At 47.4% G+C, this 19,842-nt stretch overlaps 1 protein-coding gene across 1 annotated transcript; it reads right to left on the bottom strand.

Moving 5' to 3' along the window:
- Positions 1-2,838: 2,838 nt before the first annotated feature.
- On the bottom strand, positions 2,839-12,436 carry NRN1 (neuritin 1). Its single transcript, XM_011367044.2, has 4 exons — positions 12,323-12,436; positions 11,536-11,624; positions 7,204-7,348; positions 2,839-4,023 (listed from the first exon to the last, which is right to left on the bottom strand). The coding sequence occupies exons 2-4, from the start codon at positions 11,588-11,590 to the stop codon at positions 3,795-3,797; spliced, it is 429 nt and encodes a 142-aa protein (XP_011365346.1). The 5' UTR covers positions 11,591-11,624; positions 12,323-12,436; the 3' UTR covers positions 2,839-3,794.
- Positions 12,437-19,842: the final 7,406 nt, after the last annotated feature.

Below are 19,842 nucleotides of genomic sequence, written 5' to 3'. Positions count from 1 at the left end.
GCAAGCAGCTCTGCCGGAACTTGAGGGAGTTTCGGGAGGTGGAGAGGCAAAATGTTCCATTTCTGCCTCATCTATTTGATGTCCCCTCGCTTCATCTTGGCCTGCTCAGCCCCAAGGTGTCGTGACTCCTGTGGCCCTGGCCTTCGAGGCTCAGGCTGGAACGAAAGGATCTCTGGATCCACAGAAAAAGAATCTACGTGGTGGTCCTAGTGCTCATTTGCTTCTGTGAAATTAAGTCCCAATTTCATCTCTATCCTCCTTCTCTTTTCCACAGCTCTACCATCTCCAGCTCTAAGTTTCTCCAACACTTCCTTCTGTATTTAAAATGGTCGCCTCCCTCTCTCCTCTCTGCTAACTGCTTCTGGGATCTGTTTTCTCTGCTCTCGCCTCTTTCTCCTATCCCCCATTTTTTGTGCTCCCATCCTTCACTCTCCCTGTGTCCTACTTTCCTTAAGTCCTCCTCCCAAGGGCCCTGGAGTTCTGCTGAACCTGGAGCTCTGGAGTTGGCCTCTCTCACAATTTCAAGATAACCAAACATTACATCAAGTGAATTTCTGTGTCTCGAATCTACTCATGCAGGAGATAGAGTGAAGGCGGGCCCTTTCTCAACCCCAACAGATCCTCAAGCCATGAGCTGTGGGCAGAGCTGGAGACTGCTCGGGCACGGGGCTGAGTTAGGTGTGATGATCTCCTTGGTGCTTGACACCCACTACCTTCCCCTGCCCCCATCTCAGTGATGGGACAGGCTCACCCTGGTAAATAGCTCCTTGAGCTAGAAAAAGGGTTTACTGCGTTGCTTAAAAACAATAACATCAACTAACATATGGAGATGTCATCGTGATTAAACAGCAAATTATAGTCGAAGACAGCACGATAATAATCTGAACAATCACCACAAGAAGAAGAAATGTTCTCTAACGAGCCAGATGTAGCAGCCTGCTTTTCTGAGACTGGCTGCTTTGCGTTCGTGGGGCTCTCTCCAAGCGCACGTGAGCGTGGTCCCCTGCTTAGGACACCGCGAGAGAGTCCCAAACACCGCGCCAAGCTTTCTCCAGGCTCCCGCGAGAGAGCTGGGACTGGGCAGAGTGGGCGCGTGGAAGGACCCGGCGGTGGGGAGCCCTACTTCTAGGGCATCCCCACCTGGGAGGCGTTTGGAGCGGTAGCAGGACGGAGTTCCTTGAGAAGAACTCTGTAGGAATAGCAAACGAGCCAGCGCTGCCAATCCCCGCCCCCTTGTCGCCTCCGCCGCCTCCCTCAGCTTCGCTTGTTCGCAGATCCGTAAGGAGATTGAGTTCTAGATGGGAAGCTCGCGCCGCTAGGGAAGGGGCATCCTCCTTGTGTCGTGGGGGTCCTTTCTCCCCAAAGCCTAGGGATAATAACGCGTGCGTTTTCTTTTGGCAAGCAAGAGGCCCAGTTATGCGCACTAGTTGGTCTCCAGTTTGTGGAGGGAAAAATACCGATAGGAGGCGACGCGCTATTTTGGCAATAAAGACAGAAGACCCTCCCTCCTTCTCCTCATTCTCCGCCCCCTCATTAAATAGATTCGTATTTAAAATAGGCTCAGTCATTTTAATTTGAATTCCAGAGGTTGAGCCCAGGCTTATAACCATCCTGTTTACACTTAGATGGAAAAATAATCTGTGAAACAAAAGGATCAAAACCCAACTATTTTTCCAAATAACTAGCGTTGCCCAATGGGTGACCACTAGGCGCTGGCAGTGAGGATCTGGTTTGGTTTTGACTGAGAATCCAGGATCGACAAAGGAGGGGGTAGGCGGTTAACGTATTCCCAGGAGTGGCGGGGCGCGGCGCGGCGCGTGCGTGAACTGGCCGCGGTAATATATGCTGCCATTAAGAATCTGTGCAGCTTCTAGTGCTTCGGGCGCAGGGACGCATGTGTTTCTGGAATTCAATCCGTGGGGGGAATGCTGATTGTGCTGCGACCTACTGGGTTTGATTTATGAACTGTTACTCTAGTGATTGTTTACACATTGCATTTCAGAGCCCCCGCGCACCCTTCTAGGCTGCGGCCGCGGGGCTCCACCGCGCGGGAACTCGCTGCAGCCTCCTCCGCCTCCTTCCATCCATCCCCGTCCCCGTCCCGGGGGCCTCTGCAGCTCCCCGCGCCCCCCGCCCCCATCTAAGAAATCAGATTTCGATTGCATCGAACCCAGAGACCTACATTTGATTCTCTCTCCCCGAGCCTGTTCTAGTCCTGTGGCCCTGGACGCCAGCCTCCTCTGCTTGTGTTTACTCTCGAATGTTTACTTCTCCGTAAGGCCATGCGGGGCCTATAAATAGGACAGGTGGAAGCTGCTCCACTGCTTGATCAATAGGGCCCTGTCTTCTCGCCATTTCGGCTGAGCCGTCTTATTAATTATGAAAGGATTCACCTGATCCCTGCCAGGGACCACAGCCTCTCAGCCCCTCTGCTGGAGCCCTTAATGGCGGTTCCTTTGCAAGCTGCCTCTGGCCACCGCAGAGGAAGAGGCGAGTCGTGGTTAGAGCACGGCCTGCAGTGACCGCGGGGCCAGTTACTGGCTTTTGGTCTGCGTGTGCTTTCTCAGCTGAGCGCAAGCCGGGCTCCCACAAGCCTCACCTAGAAAAGATCTCTGCTTTTTAGTTTATTTTAAAAAATAACTTCCTCTTTCTCTTCTTTAACAGAATTTCAGGGAAATGGCAAAGTGTCCTAGTTGAGGAGGGTCTGCTAGAAGATAGGAGGTTGTCAAGTGGCATGTAAGCAGGTGCATAACCACCTGGCAGCATGGGTCCCTTCAGGTACCCCTGAGAACTCGGCCAAGAAAGCAGGCTTGGGGCAGAAAACAGCCGACACCCCCATTTCAAACAATAACTTTTATTTTATACGTCTCTATACTTTGTAGCAAATTTTTTTTTGCTGAATTTAATTTATAATAAACTTTTTAAATTACATCTCTCTCTTTTTAAAATCAAGGCTCTTTATGTCAAAATCTTTTTTTAACTATATTTTAGATTAACATTTAACATCCCCCCCTTGTGATCTATACCGTTGGATATTTTCAGGTATTATTGTATGTGTAACGGCTAAAACAAGAGAGGAGGGAAAAGAAAGGCAGTGGACTTGGAAAGATGCATCAATAACAGCAGGTAAAGCTGAACCTCTCAGTGACTTTAGCAGCATTTCTTCTGGCAGCCTTTACCTCTAACCCGAGATATCCCAACCTCTTTCCTCTCTCCCTCCTATCCTTAAAACACAAAGCCAACAATCTGTCCTTTCACTTTTCTTGAGGAGAAATGGACAGTGGAAATGATCAAAACAAGATACTGTGGAAGAAAGGCGTGAGCGTGAATGATTCACCATATGCTTCCGTCGTGGACATCTCTCTTGAATTCATTCCCCTGGCCTTCTCCTCTACTCTTTCCTATTAGGAGGAGCCCATCATTTGTCATGTAATAACATGATTAGTATAGTAGGTGGCCCAGGGCCGTTCCTGAGATTCTTTTGCCAAAAAATAAAAATTAAAAAAAAAAATGGGGTGGGTTTGCCGTTTTCTTATTTTTACGTGAAGACGGACTAAAGCTGAGGTCCGATTTTGGCTGTGCTTGCTTGCTCACTGATCGGTAACATTTAGCAAATAAAACACAAGAAATCAAACGAAATCAAAAAGAGAATCAGGATTTCCCACAATCCTATATGAGTGTTTTCAGCATCACAGAGATTCACAACGTCCCCAAAGAACGAATGGATCTTCCTCTTGATTTCCGGGAGCATGGAGTGAGTGTGGGTGGGCGCGCTGGGGGAGCCGGCCCCGCGCTCAAAAGGAAAGCCAGGTTGCTAAAGCTGCCGAGAGAGACGCCAGGAGCACTGGGAGCGCCGGGAGCAGGGACCCCGCCGCCCCGTTGCCGCTGCCGCAGAGTTCGAATAAGCTGCCTTGGATGTTGAGGTTTTTGGATTCTTTTCTCAGTTTATCCCACATATCTTTCGCCCCTTCCTGGCAATCCGTAAGGGCTGTGACCGTGCAGCTGTGGAAATCCTCCCAGTATCTGGCGAGGAACAGAACAGAAGAAGCAGGTTCACTTTGGGCGCGGGGAGGACCCTGGGCCTGAGCCAGTGCGCCTCCGCCCTCGCCAACCTCCGTAGGCTCCCACTCCCTACCCACAGTCCACCGCCTTGGCGTGGGGATCCAGCAAGGTCGGCCCTCGCCAGACCTCGGCCCAGCCTAGAAGCAGCTCTCCGAGAAGAGGGCCGCCCCCTCCCGGGTCTGGTTTCTCTCTCCGGGTGCCCGGCGGAGACCCGGCAGCCGGGAGCCAGGCCGCTCCCGCTGCGCCGCGCTGGCACCTCGGCCTGCGCAAACAGATTGCTCGTCCTCCTCGGGGAAAGCTAGGAAAACAGTGCTAAGCCTTGCAAGCTGCCGCCCATTAATGCCTCTTAGCCTGCAAGATGGGTTACTTACTCCGAGCGCGGCCCTCCCCTCTGGGCTTCTCACTTTCTCCTCCCCTTCTCCCTCTGTCTCCCTCCCTCTTGACGCTGCTATTCTCTCACCGACCTTCGCCTTCTTTCTCTCCCCTTCTTCCTTTTGTTCCCCATTCTACCATTTCCCCCTTTTTTTCGTCTTCCCCTCTTTGTTTTCCTCCTTTCTCGTCCCCTCGGTTTTCTTCCGTTAAGTCCCTCACTTCTTCCTCATCCTCACTTGCTTCGGTCTTCCTTGGCCCTCGCCTTGTTCTCCAGAGTCCCCCCAGCTCTAATTCGATTAAGAGGTTCCTGCTTGCCCCTCACCTCCCAGGGGTCGGTGAGTATTAGCGCCCGAGCCCCTGGAAACCAGCTTTGTAAACTTGCATTTGCAAACCTCTGTGCTCCGGCCCTTGCACGCCTGGTCCGTCCTCTTCTCGCTCCCGCCCCCAGTCTTCTTCGTGGACTTGGCCTCCCTCCAGAGCCTTAGGGGTGTAGTGCCTAGACCCCCAGGCCGGAATCCTGGGCTGCGTGTTGCCCACCTATGACAACCTTCGAGTTGACTCCTTGTTCTCCCTTCCCGCCACTGCCGGAGCTCCACATCTCCTTCAGCCATTTCTTCCTGCTGGACTCAGCTCCTAGCCCTGCCCCCACAACCTTCATCCAACCTGTCCTTTTTTTATTGTCCCCCTTTCTTCTGAAAACCCAAAATAGATCCCGAGACTAAATATAATTCCAACCCGTGATCGATTCCTGGGGCGCTGTCTCCTTTCGGCGCTGGGTCGATCTGTGTGTCTCAGTGACTCTGATCGGCTCCCACCTCACGCGGCTCTGAGCGCCAAGTCACCAGCGACGGACCGCTCCCCCGCAATTTGGTTGCATCGTCTCCTATCTATTCCATCTGCTTGCTACCCTAGACTGTAGGCACATTGAAGGCAGGCGCCATGTTCGATTTATCCTTGTTTCTACTCCCACCCCATCTTCTGGCTAATAGTAAAATTATAAATGATTGGTGGATTGCCTTGAGCTCTGGCTGTTTTCTATTGACCTCCCCCAGTCTCTAACTCATGAGGACTTGGGTTCCCGGGGGATAGGGCATCCAGGTTCCTCAACTGGAAATAAATAGCAATATTTACAGATACTCGAGGTGGAAGGACAGCTCTCTACATAATTGCACCTCTCGAAGGATGTCTAAATCTCTCCTTTCTTTATGCATGCCCAGATGGGAACAGAGCCCTTCTGAAAGACAGACAAGGTGGAAAAGGACAGACATCCACGTGGGACTGAGAGGAGGTGGGCTTCAGCAGGATGTTCTGCAACCAGTGCCACCAACTGAGTGGAAGCCCTGACACAGCTGTGGCCTGCAACCTCTGAGAGGGGCCCTCCTCATTTCCATTTTTCATGATGAAAGTCCTGTTAAAAAATTAAAATATCTTGGACTAACTAAGTTCTGGCAAATGATGGAATATTTGGGAACCGATCTATACTTAACTGTTTGTTGTGCTTTATATATTCTTATCTATCATCAGACATTTTGATTTATAGTAGATAGGTATGCACTCCAGATGCAGATTTTTGGTCCTTTCTGATAGGAAGTTATCAGCTACTTAGCTGCTGTGGCTCTTGCTGGGTACCAGGGTATTTAGAAAAATGTATAGCAACATTGAACCTCATTTAATTACTCATAATTTAAACAAATAAACACCCACCCCCACCCCACCAGCGGGAATTAGAAAGGAATTCATCGTTAAAAAAAAAAAAAAAGGTGGTGCAGCAAATGGTCACTCGGACCCCTGGGGAACAAAGAACACCTCGTGCTTTGACTTTATTAGAAAGACCATGGGGGGGGGGCATGTCTCAGCTATTCTGAAAAATAAAATTGAAATAAAAGTGTATGTATATTGCAGAAGATAGGAGTACTTCTCAGTCCACAGCAGCTAAAATGTTGCCGGTCCAACATAGGTTGGTCTCTGCTGGCCACCACAGTTGTAAGTGAGGGGAGTGCTTTCTAGCCAAGTTGTGAGAAAATGCCCCTGGCCCTGGCCATGAACTCATTCTTGGCTCTCCTTGGGCCCTTAGCTTCCCTGGCCTGGGAATACGTGCAGACAGATGTAGAAAGAGGGGAAAACAAAAAAGCAAGGAGGGTGGCTACCCTAAACCTCGGAAATGATTACAGATTCAGCAGTCATTGGTTGCCCAGGTATGCTCTTCTTGGGCAAAGTCATTGGCACAAAACAAAATATTCTTTCAGCCTCTATCCTAGAAAGATGAAGGGGGACCTGTACTCCCTTGGCTGCCAGCCAGCTTTCTAGGTGTGTAGTGGAAGGGAGTTTTAATCAGAGGAAATGGACAAAATAGATGAGAGACTTTCCTTTTAGGCAAACTTGATATTACCTAAAACTAAAACCAGCTGTTCTTCCGAGAGTGTGGGGCAGGACTCTCATTCAGGGCAGAAGGAAAGAATGAGGAATAATGCCTCCGAGCAGGGCGAAGAACTAGTAGCAGCTCCCTCTGACTTTCACCCTGGATTCCAGTGTGTTTAATGTGCACACTTCCGTGTGTTTGGAGGGGACCATGGAGAGATAGGACTGGGCCACAAGAGGAACAACCCTCCTCTGCCCACTCAAAGCTATAGCATCTCTTTGAGCAGTGCGGCCCTGGCCAAGTCCTGAGAATGGGAGAGGCGAGAATGCTTGGATTCGTGCCGGCGGGTTTCTCCGACCTCAGCAGTGCAACCCAAAACAGGAACCTAGCAGGTCAGAGAGGACACTTACGTGCACACAGTCTTGATGTTCGTCTTGTCGTCCAGGCCCTGCGGATAGTTGGCCATGCTGTCGCCCAACTTGAGCAAACAGTCGGAAAAGCCCTTAAAGACTGCATCGCACTTGCCCGCTGCTCTCACGGCCTGCACCAGGTACGCTGCAGGGAGGAGGGGACACCAGTCAGCAGCGCGGAGATCCCGCCCTGCAGCCCCACTGCCCACTCCCTACTCCGAGCGGCTTCGCCCCATCGAGCGGTGTCTACTAGCGCCCAGCCTCCGGGCGCGCCATTATTAAAGGTGAAGGAAAGACGTGGCCCCGGCAAGGCTGGCCTGTACCCAACTACGTGTCCCTGAAGATTGTCCGTGTCTGATTGGGTGCGGGCGGGCAGGGTTAGTGAGTCCATTCCTGTCCCGCAGCTCCCTCCAGAATCTAGCTCTATATCTTTTGCGGTTTCCACTGTCCCCTCTTCTCACCTCCCTTTTCTCCTTTATTTCCCTTTTTCTACTCTCCCCGCACCCTTCATTTCCCAACACATCCCCAGAAAGCCTGGGCGAGGGCTTTTGCCGTGCGATCTTCTTTTTCTGAAGTGACAGAGGGGGTCTCAATAGCAGAATGGGGATAGGAGGAAGAGGTAGGGAGGCGACAAAAGATTGGGCCACGCAGCTGAACTTAATGCCACATCACGCAAAAGAGCCTCGATTTGGTGCCCAGTCCTTGGTGGGCGCTCAGCAAACACTGCTGAATGAATAAATTAATCAAGTCTCTGGAAGCCGCCGGCAGCCACCCAAGTGGATTGGTTCATTATAAAACCGATTGCCTACCGCGCAGTCTGGGTTTTGAGTGAGATATTCCAAGCAACCCCCCCCCCCCCCGCCCCGCCCCACTGGGGAGAGAGCAGCTTGGGCTCCCGGGACCAGGCGGGGGTGATGAGTGGTCCAGGGCAGTCAGGGCCTGGTAAGGTCACGATGTGTTTGCGCAGGTGACCCCGGGTCACCTCCGCGGAAGCCAGATCCGTGAGCCTTGGGCCCCCTGCTTCCTCCGCCTCCATCCGAGGCGCAGCTCCCCCCACACACTTAGTTGCCGGAAAAACCTGCTACCACTTTCTCCAGCAGCTGGCTGAGACCTTTCCTCTCCAGTCCCAGCCCTGAGGCTGAGGGCCCAGATGGCTGTTGCCAGGGGCTCTTCGCCTTTAGCTCGGGGCTCCCTCCAGAGGGGGTGGCGGGATAGTAGCAGCCGGGTGGTGGGAGGAGGAGGTAGTGGTTATGGAGAAGGAGGAGGAGCAGGAGGAGGAGGAGGAAAAATGGCTCAGGCCGCACCGAGTTCCACGCTCGCGGCTTCAGGTTGGTCAAATCCTGCCTCGCAGGACCGAAGAGAGAGACAGGGTCCAGACCTAGAAGTGTTGCGGTGGCCATTTCTTTCCACTCAATGACCAAAGAACCAGGCTAAACGTTCGATGGCAAGAGGCCAAAAACACTCCGTGTGCCAGGAGGGCGCGCAAGAAGCACAGATGTGTGCTATTGGGACGAGTGGAGGGAAAGAAGGGGTGAATCTTCTCAGGATCGAAATCGGCCTTCAATGCCCAGGACCCTGGGAGCCCTTTCCTGGGCAGTGTTCTTGCTGCCGCGGTTAGTGTGTGAATGTCTCCAGTAGGATGGTACCCCTCACTACTCTCTACCGCTGGTCCCGGGACGCAGACAAGGGGAGAAGGTGACCGGACCTGCAGCAGTCTCTGAGAGCGCACCATTTGCAAATTGCTGCAGGAAGAGTGAGGCGGGCCTTTCGCTTTCTAATCCGGAACGGGAAGCTCTGGGGAAGGGACTAAGGTTAATTTTGATTTCGGCTCAGGCTGATATGTAAACCTTCACAAGTCTCCCGCCCCACTCCTACGCGAAATATTTAAAAGCCCTCGCGGCTGCAATATCAGATAGAACAGAATAGAATAAAAGAACACTTATTCTAACAGAAACGCAACCACAATGAATCAAATCCTATCCGTCGTCTTCTATAATGCGTGCCACAAATGCAGCTTTGCAGGGAAGAAATAAAATACAATTCATCCACGCCCCCCTGCCCCCAGTCTCCCTTTATCTCTTACCTCCACTCTCAATCTCGATGGTGATAAAGTGCCCCTAAGATGTATTGACAGTTTTTTAAAGGGGAACAGGGTCTTGCTTGGGGCGGGAAGCGCTCCTGTCACGTTATCTTTCCAGACGCTGCTGGAGAAGACCCTCCATACTGCGCATGTGTGAGTGTGTGCGTGTGTAAAATAAAAAGTCGTGAATTTTTTTTCTTACTTTCTTTTCTTTCTTTTTTTTTTTTTTTGGCAGCTATGACTCTTTGGTCTCTAGTTGGCTCGGGGAGGCGGGTAACTCACGCTAGGGACGTATTTTGCAAGCTCATGCATCTGTTCAGGTCGCAGTCTGCTCGACCCTCTCTGTTGTTCCTGAACCCGGCTTCAGCGAGGCTCGGGCGGGCGACCTGGGCTCCTTCCCTGTCCTCTGGGTGTCCGCATGTTGTACCATTTCCATCCGTTCATTCATTTGTTCGACCTTCCATTCATTCCAAACTTCTTCCTGCCGTGGCTTCATTTGCGTTCACCCTCCTCTCCCCTTCCCCGTCCCTCCCCGTCCCCCACTTTTATTGCCAAATGTCAATGATTTGGGACAGCTCCCAGACATGAATTAATAAAGATCGAAGCTCTGGTGCGGGGAAGAAGAGGACACCCGGGAAGGAATTTGCTCAATTTTAATTGCACAGCCAACAAACGGTCATTTTCAGGTTGAGGTTAGTGTGTTCCAAGTGTATCCTTCATGCACAATCGCTGTCTTTTTTTTTTTTACCCCCCTCCCCCCGCAAGTCAGGTTATATCTCACTAGGAAAACAGAGCACCAAACCTTTTCTGATTAAAATCTCCATATCAAAATAACTACTATCTCCTGCTCTCTAAAAATTTGCAGACTATTTGTAAAATGCCATATTTACTTATTTCCAATATTTAAGAAATTTGCTGCAATAAAAAATGTTCTTTATTTATTGCAGCTCTTTGCACTAATGTCGGAGATTCAAAACAACCAGATTCAAAACATCATGTCATTTCTCAGAATTAAAGGAAAACGCCAACATCCTGCATCCACACATCCTAAAATCCCTATAATGTTCATGCAAGAAAATCAGATACTCAAAATCATGTCAAATGCATAAAAAACTCAACTCACTACAAATAATTCATTTTATTGTATAGATAACTCCAAGCCCTGTTTCCTTTACATTTCTCCAGAAGAAAAATGTTATGCATTTCATCTCTTGCCCCAAACCAATTCCCTAAAGCTCCCCCCCCACCCCAATACTGCAAGGATTTGTCTGCAAAGAATGCTACAGCCTGAAATGACAGGAGGCAACAATTCCCTCTGTCTCTAGAAAACCCGTTTGAAGAGTTCCTATTTTTTCTCTTGTCCATTCTATTAATAATCTGCTTCAGTTTCATTTTAGGCCACGTTAATTAATGCTCTGACCTGCATGAGAAAGGGGGTTTTCTAGTGCTCCCTTCCATAACCTCGTTTCTGGATGGAAAATGTGAACTTTTTAAAACCCAATGACAGTGTAACTAGGACTCGACATTCCTTAACATAAAATGGGGACTACATAAATCTGTCCTTTTTAACCCTTTCCTATATGTAAAATACAAATACCTGTGTAGAAGGGAACAATCAAATGCTCATAGAAAATTATATCCACATATATTTGGCTGAATTCAAACTCCTCAATAAGCACATCAAAATATGTACTCTGGGGTTCCCTATCACTCTCAATTTGCCCCCCAGCCGGTCTGCGTGCCCGGTGCAAACGCTGCAGCTAGGGTATGAGGGTGGGGTGGGGGTGGTGGGAGAATGACAAAGTTCTAAATGCAGCAGTCTAAGCCCCGGAATATCTTTGCTTTCTGCACATAAACTTTCCAGTTCTAGGGGCCTAGCTATCTTGTTCCTGCATTCACCTTTCGACTCTTCAAAATAATACCTTGCAGTATCGCAGAGGCCAATGCATTGCTCCAGAACACACCAAACCCGAGAAGAGAAGCAAAAATGAACATGCTCTTTGGGGAAAAAAGGGGAGAGAAAACCCCCTCCTGAAATGGCTAGCCGCTCACATTTCCTGGAGAACGTTTGGAGTCTCTAGAAAAACCAACCCGGGACGCGCGAGTCCCCAGGAACCGATGCCCCCACCCCTGGGGGTTTGTAGGCTTCTCCGCACGCCCCGGCGGCCTCGGGCCAGTCAGACCCCACGGCTCCCCGGGCCGGGCCGACAGCCTTCTGCTCCCGCTGCGAGCCTGGCCAGGCGGCCACTTACCTATTTGCACCGCGAGGATCAGTGAAATATATCTGCCGTTCAACTTAAGTCCCATCCTACGTTTAGTCAAACCATTTGCGACCGCAGACCTTTAAATAGTTAGTTTAGAGAACGCGGGGGAAAGCTGAAAAATAGGCATTGCCAACAAGTTCCAAGAGCAACGGAGACTTTATGCACGGGGAAGGCAGAGGGAGGAGAGAGAGGGAACGAAGAAAAGAGAGAGAGAGAAAGAGAGAGAGGCTCAGGGAGCGGGGAGGTGGGGGGGAAGAGCTGGGAATGGTTCACTCCATTAGGAGGGGGCGGAGGAAGTACAGCCTCACGCCCACGAGCAGGCCTGACGTGGGGGATGACACGTAATGATTTTTTTTTTTTTAAATAAAGACACCTTGGTAGAGAATCGCCATTTATAGTCATCAGAAGCTGGAATTAATCAGATATCTCCAATTAATGTGTGATCGAACGAAATCTTGCCTCGGGGGGTGACCACTTCCCCATCCCTGCGGTCATCCCCGCCTCCCCGCAGTTCCCAGGGCCCCCAACCCCGCCCCCTCCCTGCGCAGAACCGGGGCTCCCTTCCCCTCCCGCCTGGAGCCGGGGAGTCCTGGCGCGCCCACTCGATTGTTTCAACCTGCTCCCACTCCTCCACAAGCTCAACAGCGAATCGAGCCCCCTCCCTTTGATGCAGTAGGGTTTAAAGGAGCGGTAGAGGAAAAGAACAGCTAAACCAGCTCTATAAATGCGAACCCCCGCGTCCCTCATCGGCTGCCTGCCTCCTGCGCTGGCCTACCCTCTTTTTCTCTAACCCAGCAGCCGAGCTCTGGGCGCAGCCTGGAGCGCGTGAGCACACACTCACGCGCGCGCGCGCGCGCGCGCACACACACACACACACACACACACACACGCCCGCGAGTCCAGCCGAGCACCTCCTTGCCCGCCCGCACACACTAAATGCGATCGCGCGCACACGCCCAGGTCTCAGGGGTTTGGTCTTCACTTGGGGCGCCCTGAAATATACACCGCGTGCCCTCTGTGAATTTCACCAGCTCTGAAGGCCGGAGCCAGCGAGAGGCCACTTCAAGAGACACAGCGAAAACTGTTTTTTGAGGGGTGGGGAGGGTACGGAGGAAGGAGCCTCTGCAAAGACAATTATCGATACTAGAGGTTTACTAACTCTCAGAGCGTTAGGAAATTTCCGAAGTAATCGGTAGTATGCGGGCTTCTTTCTGATCCTGAAGCACACGCACACACGTACATCACGTACACACACTCAGATCCACACACACCTGCACTGTCTTTTGATGCTTGGGCACAAACCCTGTGTAGACATAGCCTACTCTGCAACAAAGTGCTTCTGCAGCTGCGTCTGTGCTCTATGCAAGGTGCTATCCGCGACAGCTTGAGTTGACAATGAAAAATAAACAGGGCTATTTTCTATCTAAACGCCGTTAGGCTTTGGTTTTCTTTCCTTCTTCAGCACCAAAAGAAGCCTAAATCTTAGCTTCTTTAATCAAATGCTAAAGAAGGCAATCAGCCAACTTTAAGCTCGTGAAGAGAAAAAATAAATGAAAACGACCCCTCCAAATCTTCTAAGAACACACGAAAAAACATCAAGGTATTAAATAAGGAATAGATGCAAACAGATTAAGGAGATATTGAATTTACTTCTCCAGGCAGCATGCCACCTGCGCGCCCATCACCCGGTCGCCACACTCATTCAGCTATTTGGAGATGCATGGACAGTGTGAAAAGGAGAGAAAGTGCAAAATAAGAGGGGGTGGGACAGGCCGGGGAGCGTGCGGGCTGAGGGGGAGCGAGGGAGGAATGACTGCAGCACTTCGTGATGTGGAGCTAGTACGCGGGGAGGCGGGGCAACCTTGGCCCAGTCCCGCGGGAGCCACCTACGGGGAGGTGAGGGCCCGGAGTCCCGGAGTCCCGGGTCCGGGGTGCTGGAACCACGTAGCCCCCGGTGACGTCACCGGGCCCGTGGGTGGGGCAGCAGGGGGATTCGCCTTTCCAACGTCCAGGGGATCTGCGGTAACTCCGGGAGTTTCCTATCCCTGCGTTCAGAGACCCCTGGTAAAGCCAAAACCGTGGGCGGGCAGGGGGCGTGGCGGGTGACGGTGGCGAGAGGGGAGTGTCTCTCGGACCCGCCCCCGACTCCCTCCAATGGCAGTGCGGGAGGTTGGTCCGAGGGGCGGGGCATCGAGGGAGTCACAGCAGGCTCCGCCCACATCTCGGCCCCGCCCTCCTCTCGGCCCCGCCTACATCTCGGTCCCGACCCTCGGGGGTCCAGTGACCTGGTTGGGCCTCAGCTTTTCCTTCCCTGAGTCTGTGTTGAGGTGTGGGCTCCACTCTCCTACTCTTGCAGAGCCTCGGGTTGTAGGCAGTTTAAGACTTTGCCCTTAAAGTCCTGGCCTTCCTCCGCTCGCCCACTCTCCTTGGATCGTCCAAATGTCGTTTTCTGAGAGTGTCCTGGGATTCCCCCACATCCTATCCCCTGTCATCCCGAACTTGGGGCGTTAGGGGTGGGAGAGACAGCACTAACGGGCTAAATAAAGCAGAGCGAAGCCGGGTGCAGGAGAGCAACAGCCCCCAGACCTGCGCGCGTGCGCAGAGCGCCCGCCTTCGAACTCAGGAGCCTGTCCTGGATAGTTTCTTCCCAGCGCTGCTATACCGCGCCACCCCTGGAACCCTCGCGGACCTTTCCCTCTTCATTTTCCTCCCCTTGCGCCCCAGCCTGCCCTCGCCGTTCTGGGTTGTTTTGAAAGCGAGGATGTGAGAGAGCGGAGTTAGTACTGTACATGAATGATATTGGGGTGAATGGTTGAAAGCAAATGCTAGTGTGTGTGTGTGTGTGTGTGTGTGTGTGTGTGTGTAATTCTTATTTTAAAAATTACAGGTCTTTCTGCAAGTCGCAGCTCTATGAGAGGTTGGTTCTTTCTAGTTCCTTAATTACAGGCTAATGAAATCCATGGTTGCCTACGCTTGCTAACTATTTGGGAACAACGGGGGCAATATCCATGGTTGAAGGTGGCCTTGAAGAACATTTCATTCTTTCTTTTTTTAATTTGAAAAGTCCACTCCAGGTCATATCTGAGGTGAAAGAGCAATAAACGAGAGTGAAAAAACCCAGGTACTAGGCCTTGAGTTGTCAGTATTGAGATGACCTTGGTTTGTCCCCACACTGGGTTGCAGTTTCATAATCTGAAATATGGAGGAGAGAGAACTACTAAATGATTTCCAAGGAGGGTTTCACCTTTGAATTTTGTGAACTAGAGATTTTCTAGAATACTGTGGTTTGGGTGGGGAGAAAAGTCCATGCAAGAATGTTTTAGGTCAACTTCTTGCAAAGGGCATATTTCCTTTTGATAAGCAATTATGTTTGAAGTTAAAGAAACAAATACTGTTCAGAATAGAAAAAACGTCATAAGCACTGTTTGGGTCTGAATATCAACTTGAGCCAAAGGTATCCCTGAAAGTAGGTTTGCATAATTAAGGCTTATAAATATGCCAAACTCCTTATCCCTAAAACTGCCAGAAAGAGACCATGTCTAATTTTAAGCCTAGTTGGCACCAAATTCCTTTCTCAGTTTACATTGATGCAGTCTCAGTCTCAGCAAGTGGGTATGCATATGTTCCCCACACACGTGTGCACCTGGTGTGTGTCAGGCCCCTGTGCTTCGTGTTCTTGCATCGCCAACAGGTTAAGAATTGACTATCTGATTCCCCAACTCTCTACCAATCCATCATAAGTAGACTTTCTAGAAGCTGCTGTTTCCGAATGCATCCTTTTGAAATTATTTGTAAAAGCAGTTGCCATGGCTAGTAAGAAATTCCACTTCTGTTTCTTGGTCAAAAAAAAATCCACTGCTATGTTAGAATAGATAGGTCTAGCAATTATCTTTCTCATAAATTAAACCTGTCATTTTTTTATACTTTCAACCAAAGTCTTAATTAAAATATGAATGTAAATATATATAGCTTTTTAATCTAAAAAGACAAAAACTATACCATATTTAAACAGTGATTTAAATTAGGAGAATAATGAAATTTTTGTGGAGCTATGTTGGTAAGGGTCCCAGTAAAAACCCACTTTGAGAGTCCTGGGTCTCCCTTTGCATCTGCTACTTGTAAGGTGATTTTTCACTCTGATCACTTTCAAATTAGTTGAAACTTCTAGGCCTTAAATGTATGACTGACTAAGGAAAATTGATTTTAATGCATAAATTATAATTCTGGGAGTAATATTATTTTTGAAATGTATGAATGTAATTAGCTTTCTATTTAAAAATAAATATATTAAAAATTAACATTTATAATGAAATGTACACAGAGAACAATGCACAAAAAAGATGCACAGCTTATTGATTTATCATTAAGTGAATACTTTATGGTCCCCGCCCACACTGAAACAGAACAGGAATGACAACTAAATGCAACCTGCATTTCCTAGATAAGATCCTAAACCAAAAGGCCAGAGAAATTGTGTGACAGTTAGCAAAATTTGAATGGGGTCTGTGAATTAGACATGGTACACAGTGTTAACTTCCTCATTGGAGAGTTGAATGCCGATTATACAGGAGCATGTCCTTATTTGGAGGGGTAAACACACTAGAGTGTTTAGGGGTAATGAGACATCATCTACAATTTGCTCTCAAAAGTTTCAGAAAAGGAATAGTGATAGTGGGAATAGGTAGACAGCAATGGAACAAACAGTAAAATGTTAATAATTGGGGAATCTCTGGGTGAAGGGGCATGGGAGTTCTTTGCATTGTTCTGGCAATTTTTCTTTAAGTTCAAAGTTATTTCAAAATAATTATTTAAAAAATTTACTCCAGATGGGTTAAGGACATTAATGTCCATAACAAAGTTTTAAAATGCTAAGTGAAATATATAGATGGATATTCCTAAAACTTAAATAAGCCTAAAAAGCATGAACTGGAAAAAAATGATTAGTTTGACCATAATAAATGAAATACCTTTGTTCTTAAAGTAATAGCTTAAATAAAATGAAAGAGAAAATTACAAACTATCACAAAATATCAGTATCAAGAACTAAAGAACTCAAACCAATTTTTTAAAAGTGCATGCACACATCTGCACTCTAAAATAAAAATTGGAAAAAGATATGAAGAGTCATATCATAAAAGAGAAAGCATGTATGGTTTATTCCAGGAATGCAAGTAAAACTAGATTAACATCCCGAACTCTCAGTGTCTTCATGTCTTTCATGTCCTGGAAGGTTTTAAAGATTATAGGCCTTTCATTTTAGGATAACCTCACCTTGGTCCACCTAAAATTTTCTCATGATTAAATTCATACCATACAATCATGGTGGGGATTTACTCAGAAATAAAGTTGTGTTCTACTCAATGCATCTCATTAGAAGTAACACCATGTTGACCTGTTTCATCACTGGTGATGTTAAGCTGGATTACCTGGTCATGTTGGTGTCTATAAGGTTTCTCTTTCTTAAATTAACTATTTCCCCCTTTGTAACTAATTAGTATTTTGTGGGGAATTATTTTGAGATTAGCCCAATTTCCCAGTCCTCATTGTACTTCCATACAATGACCACTCATGTCTAAATTAATCACTTTTGTGGTGGTGATTCTCTATTTTCCTTATTTCTTCTAAATTTATTATTTGGCATCCTACTGTAAGAAAGAGCTAGCTTTTCCTTCCTTCCTTCCTTCCTTCCTTCCTTCCTTCCTTCCTTCCTTCCTTCCTTCCTTCCTTCCTTCCTTCCTTCCTTCCTTCCTTCCTTCCTTCCTTCCTTCCTTCCTTCCTTCCTTCCTTCCTTCCTTCCTTCCTTTCTCCATTCATTTATATCAATATGAACTCATAGATTCCTATTTTATATTATGTGCTATAATCCCTTATCATTGTTTCAGTGCCCAAATTGTCTCCTAATTAGCCAATCAGAGCTCATGCAAGTCGATTTTTGTGTCTTTTCGAGTGTATCCTCATCACTCGTTGAGAATTCTTACTTTCTGACACAAAAGGTATTCTGGACTATCTTGTCTTGACCTATCCCTGGAATCAGTCATTTCTCAAAAAGCTCTGCTTCCTTTAGTTTCAAAACCAAGACCTAGACTCTGGTAGTCTCATGCTCCTCATGTGTCATTGCTTCTAGGCCCTCTCAGAAGATAGAGGTGGGAAAAGTGTGTGTGTGTACGTGTGTGTGTGTGTGTGCATGTGTGGATATATATGTGTGTATGTACGTGTACACATGTGTCTATATATGTGTGACACATATACACATGTACACATACATACATATATATCCACATATGTATATATCTCTATTTCTATATCTGTAGAATCTGTATAGATATATTATAAAACTATGGGTTTATACTGATGCTTCCAGTATCAATCCAATAACTCAGGGGTATTTCTAGCCTTCTCCTCTTTTCATATGTGTAAATATACCTATTGAGAAGCTTGACTCCTATCATCCTCAGCATATTATTTAGTCGCTCATACAATTTACTTAGTTGTTCAGTGTAACCAAACTTTAATCACACTATCTCCCTTCCCCTGTTGCCCTATGTCCTTGATGGCTCTCCACTGCTCTTCACTTTCCTGAATTCTCAGCTTTAAGACCTATCAGTATATGCCCCAGGCCCTTGTGTTCCCACAGGCCACAGGTTGATACCCTTATCCTCTGAGCCATAAGCCTGCTCCTCCTGTGGCTCCTCCTGTGGCTCCTCAGCTTCCCCTTATTGTCTCATGCTCTTGGCCTCCATTCTGGGGAGAGAAGAGGAGATGGTAAAGAAGAGAACAGGAAAAAAAAGGAAAAGAAGAAGGGCTTGGTTGAGTGTATATGTAGCTTGAGGAAGGGATCCAATTCCAACTTTTTTCATATTATTAAATATTCCCACCCCCTCCCAGCTTCACTTATTGACAAGCCTGCCCTTCTCTCAGTGAAATGATAAATGGTCTCTGTGCATACCTGAGTTGCACACAAAGTAGGATCTTCCAATGGTCAATATGTTCATCCCTGGGTCAGTACCACATTATTTAATTACTATTCCTTCATAATAAGTCCTGATATTAGATAGGGCAATCCTTCCTTTTCTGCCCTTCTTTATCTGCCCTTGTAAGTAGCATATGAATAGATTTTTAAAAGCCCAATTTAAAAATATCTATGTTTTAACTGGTGTGTTTAATCCATTTACATTAATTGTAATTGTTGACATATTTAGACTTGTTTCTAGTATCTGTATTTCAGTTTATCTTACTTTTGAGTTATATTTCCTTTAAATTACTTATTTAATATTTTGAAATGATATAGACATTCTCTCAAGACATTTAGTCAATTCTCCTATCCACTGGTTTCTTCCTACTCCTGATACTATTATATTGATATTGTATAGGGCTTTAAAACTATTTTCTTTTTGAAATAATTTTAGACTCACATACCCATCACCCAGTTCCCCCTAATGGTGACATCTTAGGAGATAATCATAGTACATTATCAAAACCAGAATATTAAATTACATGGTACAATTAGCTAGACTAAAGATCTTATTAGGATTTCACCAGTGTTTTTGTATGTTTCTAGGCTCTTTAATCTGATTTAACAAGGAAATATTTTAAAAATATGCGTGTACATGCACATCTGTATACATTTTTGCTGTATAACCATGTGTGTCTATAGTAAATCAAACATGAATTAATAATAATATCTCCAACTGTAATCCATTAGCATATGGATCATTCTAGCTTTCTTCTCTTGCTTCTCTCTAACCTCCCACTCCAACAATAATAAACCCCACTCCTACCAGCTGCTATCTATTTTCTTAATTGTTCAGTTCTAGTATATATGTGTAGTGGTTTCAGAATTGTTAACCTATTCTTCCATTAGAAACAACTTTATCACCCAAGTGCAGTGCTTATGTACACTTCCTTTTGCTTTTATTCTTACAGACTCCATTCAGTTCAAAGTTACTTAGGTCAGTATTCTCCCACCCCACTCCCTTCAGTGAGGTTGTTTCATAGATTTGTAATACAATTAGACTCTTTTGTTGTATTCTTCACCCCATCCTGTAAACTTCATCCCAGCCTCTTAAATGATTTTTTAAAAATTTGTGCTCTTTAAGGTTCACTCTTTGTGCTGTAAAGTTCTATGTGTTTTGACAAATGCAAACTGAAATGGACTAACTTTTGTGCAGCTTTAGAATCCTTGAGAAAAAGAAAATAATAAGCTCTGCTTAGCCAACTCTCAACTCAAGGCACACTGTGAAAGCCTGAGAGCCCCCACAGCAGCTATAAAGCAGTGCTGCCACATGGAAATATAAT

This window comes from Pteropus vampyrus, unplaced genomic scaffold (genome assembly GCF_000151845.1).
Source record: "Pteropus vampyrus isolate Shadow unplaced genomic scaffold, Pvam_2.0 Scaffold129, whole genome shotgun sequence".
Lineage (NCBI taxonomy): Eukaryota > Metazoa > Chordata > Mammalia > Chiroptera > Pteropodidae > Pteropus > Pteropus vampyrus.
The sequence above is the reverse complement of the archived record's forward strand: the minus strand, read 5'-3'. Positions and strand labels throughout refer to the sequence as shown.